Below are 14,183 nucleotides of genomic sequence, written 5' to 3' on the forward strand. Positions count from 1 at the left end.
TGACTTCCGGATGCGCTAACGCGGCGCGTCATATGACGCATTACGCGACAACGCAGGTACAGAATATAGTCAAAATGTCTCCACCAACCAGCGGTCGGAACACAACCCCTTTCAGCAGGCTAAATAGTTCTGTTAAATGACAACAGAAGGGACAGGCAACAAGAACCATCAGTCAAAGAGGGGAGGGCTAGTTCTTCTCTACCGGGTTACATTGGGGCGCTACCGGAACTGATCGAATTGGTAGTCTACAGTGTTTCTGGATGTTTCAGACTGAAGCTGGGGTTAGCATGAGAGCAGCACAATTTCGTAGCTCCGTCGTGGTCATTCCGCAACCAATCATGGCAGCCGTTCTTTATCGTTATTTTGGGCGGGGTGGGTGGCGGAGCCGAGCTGTTTTGCAGCCATCATTGTGTGGAGTTCAGTTCATCTCACTAGTTTTGTATTTGTCATGAGGGGTTGTTCCTAATGTTTCTATTTTAGCGAGGTCAAAAAGAGATCCCATTAGTGGCCTACTGATTTTGCTCGATTCCTTTTCTTTTTTTTTACACAATTTTTCGTTAACTGCAAAGACTAAACAGAGTATTGCGACTCTGTGTTTGTTTGTAAATAGAGAATGAACCAAAGAGAACTAATTCTAAAACAGTAAATACTTGGATAACAATCAATCAAATGGAGAGAGAAGCAGGCACGACGGATTACAATGGGGGCAAAGGCCTGCGTTAACTACCTTTCACTATCTGCAAAGAGAGAGTACTCCTAATAGAAATGAGGGGGGGGGGGCACCATTCAAAGCAGATCAGTGTGCATAAACACGAAAATGTTTTCACTTACCACGTACTTGACATTCGACAGCTTATGATATTTGCTATTAAAAAACCATTGAAATTCACTGAAAAAACCATAGGTTATAGACCATATATAGTTAGGAATTAGCATTTACAAAACCTTGAAAATTCACTGAAAAAACCATAGGTTATAGACCATATATAGTTAGGAATTAGCATTTAAAAAACCTTATTTTACTCACACAAAACCATTGAAATTCCATATATAGTTAGTTGCACTAACTATATATCGCGCACCCGCAATCCACTGCTGATCATGTCACATATTACATCATTCATGACATGGTCAGTGACATCACTGATGACATCACTGATGACATCTCAAATGACATCACTGATGACATCACTGATGACATCTCATTTGACATCATTCTTGTGCTAATACGATAAACCTCTTCAGACTCTAATATAACCTTAGATACACTCAGTGTATACAGACACTCACACACTGCCACTCATCCATGGAGTTACTCACACACCCAGTCAGTCATGCAAAGAAACAATCTCACCTCCATTTCTTCAACTATACAGTTAAACATACCTTACTTATTGAAACATATACTAACACATATTTACTCTCTTATACAATCCCTGATACAAGTTCACAATGATCGATACAACTACTCACTCATTCAGTGGCTCTCATGCACAGTTATTTATATATGCCAACTCTCACATGTACTGTGTTTTACATATGTACTTACTATGACATGTAGCATTGAGATATCCATTCACTCATCAATACACTCATGCACACAGTCAACTGCCCATGTAGCTGTTTCCACATGCACTCTTGAACTCATACACCTAGTGAATAAACTGCTCACACATCTATGCATAGAGTCACACACCTTCCAGCCACCCCTACACAAACTCAATCTCCCATAGAAATACTTGGGCAACCAATTAATAACACATATAGCCTCTCGTATAGCTAATGATCAACACATGCAGCAGTTTACAGAACAACAGACATAATGATGCACAAATTAAGACAGTTTAGTCACTAACCCATGCATTCAGTGAGACACATTTAATCACTCACTCATACAGTCAGTCACGCACCTACTAAATCCTTCATCCAGACACTTATACATCCACTCATTCTTCAATATGTAAAACATATTTAAACTTTACAAAAACACACAGACACTAGATGATGTCATCAGTGATGTCATGTGAGATGTCATCAGTGATGTCATTTGAGATGTCATCAGTGATGTCATCAGTGATGTCACTGACCATGTCATGAATGATGTAATATGTGACATGATCAGCAGTGGATTGCGGGTGCGCGATATATAGTTAGTGCAACTAACTATATATGGAATTTCAATGGTTTTGTGTGAGTAAAATAAGGTTTTTTAAATGCTAATTCCTAACTATATATGGTCTATAACCTATGGTTTTTTCAGTGAATATATATATATATATATATATATATATTAATTCCAAGTTGCCTGGCAGCTGCCAGGCTCCGCTTTCCCCGACTCGTGAGAAAGGGAGGTGAACTCCTGAAACGCGTAGAGTTGTTTTTGCTTTGGAAACTGCAATAAAAACGCGTCTTCAGCAAGAAGCTGTCCGTGTGCTTTCTGACTGAAAAGTAAGTCGGGACTTTGAATTTATATATATATATATATATATATATATATATATATATATATATATATATATATATATATATATATATATATATATATATATATATATATATATATATATCTTCTTAGCAATCTTCTTCTTAGCCATGTTTGAATGGGCATACTGTTAAAGGTGCATAACTCGAGCCCCGTTAGGCCAATTCCCTCGACCATGGGCTAATTTTACTACTGGTGGCAAGTTGTAGCCACCAGGAGTCTCTTCAGCAGGCCTCCTGGCTTCTAACAAAGCACACTAGGTAGGGAGCTAGTTTTACTAGTTCCCTCCACCAGCCTTCTCTTCTCCTTGTTTCTGGTACTCCACTCCTGCTGGTAGGGCCTACTTGCACAGCCCTTCCACTACCAGCCAGCAGAGCACCCTACTGCCCACGGGCCAAGACCCAGAGCAACCTGCCAGTCTTTCCGTCCGCCGTGCTACCCACCGCCATCATAATAGGGTGGGGGTTAAACTTCATGACAATGGCGGAATGATCGCCATCGCCGGCCCGGCGGTGGTGATCGTTCCGCCACCATAATGAGCCTCATTATAGCTAAAGAGAATGGTACAGATACTCAAATGATAACAGCAATTCTATCCCAAACATGAATCAAGAAGGTAGAAACATTTAGACATTGAAAAGGCATATGAGCCAGAATGGGAATTACAACGCCAACAAGTGTCTTGTTTGACTAGCTTGTGTTTACACAAGCAAGCTGGAGTGTAAAAGAGTATATTATAAAAGTAGTATAATGTTTGTGTTAAGCTGCCTGAATGCCCGGTAGAGTGACTTTTAGTCCACAGCGTGTCCCAGGTAGACAAAGGCCAAATACATTGTAGATCAAGTTCCCATAAAGTTTCCTGCCTGGATTTAGATCTGTTAGGAAGGGGTGTAATAAGTTGTTTGTAAATTAATGAGGCTGTGGGTCTCATATTTAGTGCAAGAGGGTTAGATTGCAAATCGTCAAGTTGATTCAAAGGATGAGAGAAAAGATTAAGAGCATTTAGAAGATTTTTTAATTACATATATTGTTTGACAAATGTGGGTGGTAGATTATAGGAGTGAGAGAGGGGTCAAAAGGAATAACTGAATTATTAGGAAGTATTTGGGAGATAATAATAATGCCCCTCTCTATCTAGCTTCTCCACATAAGAGGCATCCCATTCAGTTTGAGGTATTTAGTATACCAGATAGGACTTTGGTGAACTTTACCATGTAGGGAAATATATTAAATACATTGTGGTCGGAGCAGGGAGCAAGAATGTAATATAACAGATGGCAACCAAAACCGAGGAGGCTGTGACATAAAAATGATAGGTTTATAAGAGAAGGGAAAAATCATAGAAGATTTTAATATAAACCATCATTTTGAGGGATTATCGCTGTGGTCAGAAAGAGACTGTTGGACTTGCTTAATACCGAACACTCTATGGTAGAGAGAGAAATCTGGAAAATTAACACCACCTGCAGCTTTGGGAAGTTTTAATTGAACTAATAAGATCCAAGACCCTTTCTCATTCTGTAGGAACCAAGATAGGATCTTATCCAGAGGGGTATAGTATGTCTCAAGAATTTTATTGGGTAGCATCTGGAGGAAGAAATTAACAATTGGGAGTAACATCATCTTAATAGTATGCAAACAACACCACCAAGACAGAAATAGAGGTCACTGACCCTGAGTAAGACGCCTAACCCTGGAAAACAGACTTTTCATATTGAGCTTTAACGTGTGTCTAATGTTGTTAGTGTACAGAATTACCAAACATTTGATTACATCAGGATAAGCCTGCCTCACCAAACGGATCCTTAATGCAGTATTAATTGAGAGGCATAACTTCTGATTCATCAATAAGAAGTTTATAGCTAGAAAATCTGAGAATGATCTTAAATCCTTAAAAAAGTTTGGAAGTGTAGATTACGGTTTTCACATAAATAAGAGAATGTCGTCACCATATGCAGTTTAGTTTATCTTTGAGTTTAAAGCCAGAAAAGGTGTCAGAAGTCTTTAATTAATGTAGGAAGGGTTCTAGTGTGAGAATAAATAATAAGGGTGATAAAGGGCAACCTTGCCGAGTGCAAGGAGATCAGCTGTAAAAAAAGGGGAATAAACCATGTAATTTCAGGCCTTATGAAACTGCCGGTTAACTCTATCAAAAGCTTTCCCCACGTCTCGGGTGAGCACGGCGAGAGAGGAAGTGAGTTTATTTGTTAATAGTAATCAGGAAGATACGCGAGTTGTCAGCAATGTTCATATGTTTGACAAAACAAGACTGTTCTGAGGCTACAAGACCGGGAATAAGGTCAATTAATCAAAAGGTAATAGCCTTGGCGAAAATTTTTCAATCAGTGTTGATTAAAGAAATAGAATGACAATTTATACAAAGTGTTAAATCTCTATTCATTTTTGGAATGATACATATCATTGCTTCCATGAATGTTCCATGGAAACCTTTCAATGAGAGAAAATAATTAATTAATTCAAAAAGCTTAGGAAAGAGTAAATGAGAACATTGAAGATAATATTGGACAGTGTAACCATCTGAACCAGGCGCCTTACCCTTTGACAAACATTTTACAGCTGATTCTAAGTCATCCATTGTGAAGGCAGCCACAAGCGGAGTTGCATCAAAGGCAGTACTGCTCTGAGATTCAAGGTTAAAAAAATAGGAGTCTATTAGTTCATCAGAGGTATTTGCAAAGCAAGTTGCAATATCTGAATCATGTAGCTTTTGAGTTTCAGAGGTATTACTAATGGATTTAATACTTGTTTTTTCTTTTCTGCGTATTAAATAATTATCAAGCAAAGCACCAAACTTGTTCTTGTCATCATGAAATTTTGCATTAACTCGAAAGAGAGTGCCAAGCACACTAAAGGATGGCTGCAATCAGTACTTCTAGATCCGCTATGTTGGATTGAGATGTATAATAAGCATGTTCAAGTTGTTTGATATTGGTTAAAAGGGCATTGGACTCTTTTTCTCAAATTTTCTTCCTAAATGATACATAGTTAATTATAAAGCCCCAAGAGGTCGCTTAAAAGCGCCCCATACAATATGAAAGGGAGTATCACCAGTGTCATTTTGGTCAAAGAATTCAGCTACAAACATTTCGTACGAAGCAAGAAAACATTTGTCAGTGAGCAAGAAATTGTTGAACTGCCAACGCGATGTATGGTTATGGCCATTACGGATTTCAATGTCTGTCAAAGCCGGGGCATGTTCCAAGATCAGTATTGACCCAATCTTACATAAATAAAATCAATCCTTGTTTGGGAGTGATTGGGAGCTGAATAAAAGGAATATTCCTTAAGTGTCGGATTGGAGATCCTCCATGAGTCAGACAGGGTGTACTGGGATTTAGTACGCTGAAATATTTTGTGTGCTTTATGAAGAGAGAACTTAGTTCTCTCCTCAGAGTAATGTTCTGTGATTTTTTGAAAGACGAATTTCCAAAATTCAGGCTCTGGATGTGCAGGACCATATACATTTAATAGTGTGAATGTGGTGTTCTCTATCTTAAGTTTGCCTAATATCCATTAACAATTTCTTTTTCATTAAAGTGTGTTTCTTATAGTAGTCCCACTTGACATTTCAGTCTAGATAAATGAGGCAAAACACATTGATGTTTTACTGGGATTTTCAAGCCCTTGGAATTCCATGTTTCGATTCTAAGAGCCAAATTTGTAAACAACATAATATAAACACACCAACATATATGTAGGAAGAAACATTAACTAAAAGAGCAGAAGAGACAATAAAGAAGGGCAGAAGAAAGAAAAGATATACAAAAGCAGTAGAAGAGAAGAAAGTAAAGAAATGACCACATAAAGAAGGTAAGAATGAGAGAAGTCAAAACAGGAAAAATATCCTTAATTGCTAATGATAGAAAAATGACTAAGTTGAACATCCCGAAGGATAAAGGGGGAACGGAACACCTAATGAAGGTGTGTCTGTCCTGGCTCCAACAGTAGGAACAGGAACACAGCCAAGATACAGAATACTAAAAGCAGGGCACGGAGAACAAGAATTAAAGAGCAATACCTGACCATAGGCATTAACAGTACAAGAAAAATAAAGTAAAGTAAATAACAGGACTTTAAAATTACCACACATGACATATAAAACTTGATGATGTTAGACAAGACTGGGCAAAGATAAGGAGAACAAGGACGAAAATCCAATATGTGGTCCATTACTGAATGAAATTAAATGAGTAATACAATGAGGTTTTAGCATTAGTGATAGTATCCATGTCTTCATGACTATGCTGATGCAGGATGTCTTGTAAACAATCAGCATCTTCGAAGGTGTATGATTTGTCTTTATAAGTACATTTGAAGAAGCATGGGTAAACTAAACCATATCTAATATTCATAGTTTTCAACTGAGCACTCATCTCAAGAAAATGTTTCCTTCTTGCTGCAGTTGCACTGGAAACATCCTGTGAAAAGATGCTCTGTTCCCAGACCAGAACAGGCAGCCTAATGCTGTTTGACTGCAGATACAATTTGCATTAAGTCTGTGAACTGCAGAAAAAGTATAATAATCCCCCTAGGACGGGGGACCCATAGATGGGTTATTTGAATGCTGATGGGACCCCGGTCTGGTAGATGAAAGATGGAAAAAATAGCTTTTTGCAAAAAAGCACTCATGTTAGAGCCTTCTGAATTTGTTGGCATGCCGTAAAGCCAGAGGTGATTTCCAAATCCTCTGTGAGTTTCTTTAGTTGTGTAATTTCTTTTGTTAAATGAGATACATCAAGAATGGAGGCCCCCACATTGCTGACACATTGGTCAGTGGCAAAGATTATTTGCTCATGAGAGGATCATTTGTCTTCAAAACGCTGAAAAGAGGCATTAGACTCCACAATAAAAGGCTTCAAGGCTCTAATCCCCTCCATTCTGTCCTCTAAGGTGAAAGGGGAAGGTGAGTTTGAAGAAGAGTCAACATCTTTTTTGGGTCTTTAGACTGACCCTGAAGTTTTTTTACTTCAGACCGCGGGATTTACCTTTATAGAAACAACAGTTTCCTGATATGTTCCCTCCGTCTTGTTCCGCCCCTATGGCTAAAAACTTGGGGGTCAAGATGGACAAGGGGCTGACGATGAAAGCCCAGATCCTTGGGGTGACTGGTACCTGTTTCGGTCTATTAAAGATGCTGCGGAGGTTCTTGCCTCTGTTGTCGGAGGAACATAGGAAGCTGACCGTGCAGGCTCTGATAGGCTCCAGGTTAGATTATGCCAACATTCTTTACCTGGGCCTACCAGAGTACCTGTTGCAACGGCTCCAAGTTGCGCAGAATGCGGCGGCCAGGGCCATCTTTGGTCTTAATAGACGTGCTAGCGCTTCGGGTCTTTTGCTGACGCTGCACTGGTTACCCATCCGCAAACGGATCGCCTTTAAGGCTATGACTTTGGCCTATAAGGCTCTCCACGCGGTGGGAGCAAAGTACCTCCAAAAGAGACTTGCCTTTTACCATCCGGCGCGGTCTCTGAGGTCTGAATCTTTATTCTTGGCGGTCGTCCCTCGTGTGAAGACAGCACGCCTGGGTGGCCGTTCCTTCGGCTTGTTGGCTCCGCAGATGTGGAATTCGCTTCCGCTCCCACTCCGGGGGGCCTCTAGTCTCCTTGATTTTAGGAGAGGTCTTAAAACCTGGTTGTTCACCCAGTAGGCCTCTCAGTAGCCCCTTTCTTTTACTACGTCTGTTCCTCTATTTTCCCCTTTTACTGTGTTATGTTATGGTGAAGCAGCTCTCCTTACCTAAAGCGCCGGGACACTCTTTTTGAGTAACCGTTGCGCTATACAAAAGCATAAATAACATAACATAACATAACAGCAGGGACAATAGCGGTTCCTTATATCTGACGTTTGAGCCAAGAGTGAATGAAAGTTGGATTCTGTGTAAACTGCGCCAGAAAACTGACTGATGTAAAGAGTGTCTAAATTAAGCTGGCACATGCAAGAAAAAGGTTGTGTCTCGATAAGAAGTGCCTCCAACACAAAGATCTGTGTGTATAACATCAGCATAGGAACACTGAGTCAACTGTCGAAGATAGAAAAAACTGGCAATGGATAGTTAATTGTGGAATGAGGCATCCAGGTGTGACTAAACACTTGCAAATAAAGCAAATGAGGCACATAACCATATGAGCAGAGGGTAAAAGACACTGCAGGAAGCAGAGGAAAGGCTGTTAAATGCCAAAAATAAAGGTATTGCAGCTGCGTTGCATGGAAAGTACCTCCGAGAAAATGATGAAAAGTTATCCAAAATAGCAGCCATTCAGAGCGTGCATCACTGAGGCTTCAAATTGTGGAAGACAACAAATGAAGAGCCTCATCCAACATCCAAATTCATCTCAGAGCAGAGTAGAAGTCGTCGGAAGCTGCTGTGGGACCATCTGTCCACCAGAGCCACTCACAAGCTTAACGGAATGGCTCTTATCCTGTGTGGCATCCGTGTGCGGCCCCAGTAATTCAAAACAATAAAATGACAACGCAGTTCTACAAAAAGACAAGAGCTTACATAATGTGTCAATGCCCCATTCGGAATATTGATGTCATCAAATTGTAACCATTCATTGGGAACAGTAAAGTGACAGTGCAAATCTTAAAAGGGGGGGGGAGCTTATAAAATATCAGTGCCCGCCATTTGGAATATTAATGCAATTGACGTTGATTTTCAATTCTTTTTGCTTCTTATTCACAACATCTAACAGCTGTTTTCTCAAACAGATGGCAATGTATTACAAAGTCGATTGATACATGGTTCTTTCTCATAATTACAATGAGAGGGCAACATTACATTTAAGGATTGCATACTGTTGGCACAGTATTCATGAGGATACTACATATACAATATTTAAAACCATTATCATTGTATAGATGGTAAACAACAAGGTAACAGTGCATCAAATGGCTAAGTCTTTAAATTGCCAATACACCCATTGAAAGTGCTAGTGCATATGTTCAACATCTGCATCAAAAAAGAACGAGACATGGTAGTAGTTGTTATACTATGCAGTCTAATGTAATACATCTTCCTCATTGCTATATAAAATACTATTTTCAGTGTGTTAATCTCAGTGTATCATTCCTCACACTTCAACATAGATTTTAGCATAAAATAATATTATTCAAATAAAACATCTGGTATTGACACATATTGCAAGTCCCTAAAGTGCTACTATAATGTGCAAAGTCATATAGTACACTATGTAGCAGGAGTTGGAAACTCATGTACAAATAAGAAGAAATGTGGTGAAAGTGATTTCACTTAACAACTGCTCCTTGTCATATCACCTCAATATTTAGTGCATCACTGTCGGTTTCCTATCCCTTCCTTGAATCTTTGGTGTATAGGTGTTGACAGTCCCAATGTAACTAATACAAGAAGCGAGAAAGTGCTACTGAAAAGTTTTCAATCTAAAATACCCATATGTAAAAATTAAAAAATGTAAAAATTCCCCTAAACCTAAAATGAAAGGTGTGAGCGTGCTAGTACATAATAAATCTAGAATTCATATTTTCATGTCAGATTTTATAGCAATGTTCATAGTATCCTTATCACCATACAGCCTTTATCACACTATTCTTAATTCTTTCCATGAGCATAATCCTTTGCGGCGGCATGCGGGGTGAAGAGAGGAGTGGGGAAGAAAGGGGGTCGAACAGGGAAATATACAAATTTGAGTCTATATATGTATATTCACTGAAAAAAACAAAGGTTACAGGGACATTAAAGTGAGGCTCAGATTTCACTTGTACAGACCATAGAAATTCAGCAGTTAGAGTTAACTGAGCCAACTATAACTTGTGACCCCGCAATGCACTGCTTATGACCTCACATATTACATCACTCCTGACATGGTCAGTGAAATCACTGACGACATCTCGAATGACATCACTGATGACATCTCAAATGACATCAATGATGACATCACTGATGACATCTGAGTGGGTCTGTGAGTGGGTGCATGACTCTGAGTGGATGTGTGAGAGGGCACATGAGTCTCTCAGTGGGTCTGTGAGTGGGTCGGTGAGAGTCTGAGTGAGTCTGTGAGTGGATGCATGAGTGTCTGTGTGGGTGCATGAGTGGGTGCATACGTCTCTGAGTCTGTGAGTGTGTGTGGGAGTTTCTGAGTGAGTGTGTGAGTAGGTGCATGAGTTTCTGAATAAGTCTGTGAGTGGGTGCATCAATCAAATCAAATAATGCTTTAATTGGTTATTAGAAAAAAAACATCAAAGCAAACAAGTATAAACATTCAGGATAAAACTTTAAGCTAAAAAAAATCAAATCTATAATACCAAGAATACAAACATTGTAATGTTACTTAACTCAAATCAAAGCTCAAAATAAATCAAGTCTATGCATCAAATTATACTTAGATACATCCCAACAATTTCCAAATTATATCCACGGCCCCCGCAAAGGAATACTACTATCTGGTTCGGGACTCAGATTTATAAATGATGACTTTATAAAGTAAAATAATCAAGATGTCAACTAGGAAAATGCATAAATCGCAGCTAGGAAGTTCAACCTCTCACAGACAAGATGAATTCACACTTGCACCATACCGCAGCCAGATAGCAGCTGACAGCAAACACTACTGGTATAGAAGTATCTCTCATCAGAATCCTAAAAGCTTTTTATTGGATTTTGGTCCCAAGATTTAGACATATTGAGCGTATCCACTCATGCCTCAAATATAAATATTCAGGACAAAAGAACAGACTCTAGTGTTGACCTACAATCAGGGCACAGAGTGAAACCAGTATCTTTGTTCCACCTGCAGGTAAACACTTTTGTAGGGAGACAGACAAAATGGAATCGTGCATACAAGCTCTTGGGGAGTTCAGGAGTAATTATGTCAAGATAAAGGTTAAAAAAAAGGAGTATCCTTGAATTCAAAGATTTTCTCAGATAACTGCCCATTAGTCTCACGTAAAACACAGTGTTCACTGGCAAAAGCCCAGCAACGTTCTTTTATAATTCTAGCATTGGACATACGAGTGCTAGCAGCGTTGTGCCAAACGTTTTCAAGACCAAGCTTAAGAAACCACTTGCGTACAGAATTAAACCAGGGGATTTGTATGGCATTAGTAACAGCCATAATTTCACTCAGAGAAACCCTATATTCCTTAAATTCTGGAGTAATCCACAGACGCACCCAATGCACGGGTGGCTTCAATGCGGTCAAGTGAGAGATTCGATTAATACTGAAATCATAAAAGAGCGGAATCAAGGGGATACTAACTGGACAACCGAGCAATGATCTAGCAAAGGTATTAGTGTATCCCCAAACTTCTGCTCCAAATGATGCAGCACTTTGTGCTTTCGCATGGTATACTTCTAGTGTGGGAGACACTGCACAAGAGGTTGAGATCTTTGTGCAGCTGCAGGATAGGTGAAGCTCTAAGCTTGATAAGAAGTGTGCTTGTGTTATTTTGGAACTCCCAGCTAAATTTGTCTGAGACCTTGACTCCTAAATAATCTGAATTATGCACTTTTTCAAGAGAATCAGTTCCTGCCCTCAGAGTGCAATTTCTGGCCGTCCCTGTTCCATAAACATAGTTTTAGATGCGTTTTTTTCTAAGCCTCTGCTTGTGCTGAAGCCCTGAAATTGATAAATCAATGCCTGTAATCCCATAGGTGTTTTTGAAATGAGAAGTGAATCAGCTGCAGATAATAAAATTGGTGTTTTTTTATTATTTAAGAGAGGAGAGTCATTCTGGCAATCTAAAAGAAGTTGTACCACATCATTACTATATAAGGTAAATAAAATGGGAGTGAGGACACGTCTTTGGCGTACACCACGCGAGATAGAAATGCAATCTGTCAGCTCACCTTTACTATCCAAGCAAATCTGGGCATAATTTCCAGTGTGCAACTTGGCTATATAGTTGAACAGGTTCCCCGGGAACCCCTATTTTAAGCAACACAGCCCACAGTTTCCCCCTGGGAACAAGATCAAAAGCAGCCCCAAGGTCTACAAAATCCCCATACAGATAATGCTTACGAAGTAAAGTGCACAGGCTCAATTTCCGGAACCTTTATTGGTTCCTCATCTAATATATGAATATCGTTTGGTAGACTTGGCAAAATGACACAGGGAAAACAAAATACTCCAAGGCATAGAACGCTTGAAAATGGGAAACCCATCTCTCGTATAGATTGATGATATTAGGTTCCACAGTATTACTGACACAGTATTTTGTACATGATATTTTTGACACCACATTCTTGTCATAATATTCTTATTCTTGATATTCTGTCATAAAGTCGTTTGAGTACATATGGACATTCCAACTTCCGCTTTATGTTAGCCTGTGTTTTTCAAACCAGGAATTTAGAAATTAAACAAAGTCCTGTTAGCTTTAATATGCAGCTGCATCTTTTTAATGGAGGAAAAGCCCACACATTCAGCCCTGGTAACCCATTTTGTTCACATAATGCTGCATTCTTCAATGAGTACAATATATTTTTTGAAACATGTTACCTTGACCAGTGTGCTTACTTTATAATGTTTTGTAAACAATGTATATCATATCATAATCATGTTAAATTATATTGCAGCAATTGTTATCTGACACTGAAGCTTGCGGTGCTTCCTAAAAGTGATTTCCCAGTAGACTTGGCAAACATAACTAAATATCTCATTGAGGAGAAGCTAATGAAGACTGCAAGGGATTTTTACAACATCAATCCAATGGCAGAGTACTACAGATTCAAGCGTCGAATGATGGAGAGCCCATTTGAATGTAAGTGCACCAAACACTTGTTTAAATAGCAGTTTTTTTTAACTTACTCACACCTTAAATATTGAGCAAGACATTAATCATGTTATTTTTGCAAATACTCTAAATAGGTCAGATAATGTAGCAGATCTTACAGCATTATGTTGAGATATATTTGATGCCTTGTACTCAATCAATGTTGATCAGTGTAATGTCTATTTATGCAGGATGCGTGCTAGCAAAGCAGCACCTAAGTGATGTGTCACAAACTAATGTTCACAGATGTGAATATCTCAAGAAGTTCCATGTTGTTCAAATGTACCTGTGAATATTGTGGCAATTACAGTTGTTTGTGAAAATTAAATACATGTTGGAGAATTGGCTTGTGGAAAGTGTGGCTTTAATCTGTAGTGCATTTAGTTCCATAGGCTTGGTGCATAATTTGAGAATGCGTGTTTCCTAGTTCTTTTCCACTGTACTTCTCCATATCCAATCCAGTGATCTGCAGACTTTGTGAGTTGTACTGGCCTCTTGAAAAGTTGAGTTTATCCACATTATAGTGATTACTCTTGGTGGTTACTACTTTGTAGGTGATGTATCATTTGCTGAAAGAGGTAAATATGGGAAGAGTTGGCAATATGCCCCCCCTTAGGGTGATCTTGTCTAATTTATTAGGACTCTTTTGAGTCAGGCTCTGTCATTCAAGTCCCGTTTGATTAGAGTTGAGGTTGGAATATGGCAGTAAGTAGGCCATTTCCAGTTTTCCGGGCTTGGATTGTGTTTTTAAAGTTGACATTGTGATTGTATGGCTTCACTTTTCACAGTGGACAGAGTTGATGCCCAACAGCCTGCATTTTCTTTGTGAAGTGGAACTTAATGGAGAGATTGTTGTCTATATAGACATTTAGGGTTTAATTACAAGTCTGGTGCGACTGTGACCTTCTCGTGACTGCCCTATTACTATAAG

The 14,183-nt window shown here is 39.1% G+C and overlaps 1 protein-coding gene across 1 annotated transcript in view; it reads left to right on the plus strand.

The window, feature by feature from the left end:
• LOC144784068 (uncharacterized) overlaps positions 1 to 14,183 on the plus strand; it is a 1,315,621-nt gene that overhangs the window by 1,241,288 nt on the left and 60,150 nt on the right. The window contains exon 68 of the mRNA XM_078662758.1: positions 13,056 to 13,240. Within this exon, the coding sequence (XP_078518884.1) occupies positions 13,056 to 13,240 (185 nt within the window). The remainder of the gene's footprint in view (positions 1 to 13,055; positions 13,241 to 14,183) is intronic.

Source organism: Lissotriton helveticus, chromosome 10, assembly GCF_964261635.1.
Source record: "Lissotriton helveticus chromosome 10, aLisHel1.1, whole genome shotgun sequence".
NCBI lineage: Eukaryota > Metazoa > Chordata > Amphibia > Caudata > Salamandridae > Lissotriton > Lissotriton helveticus.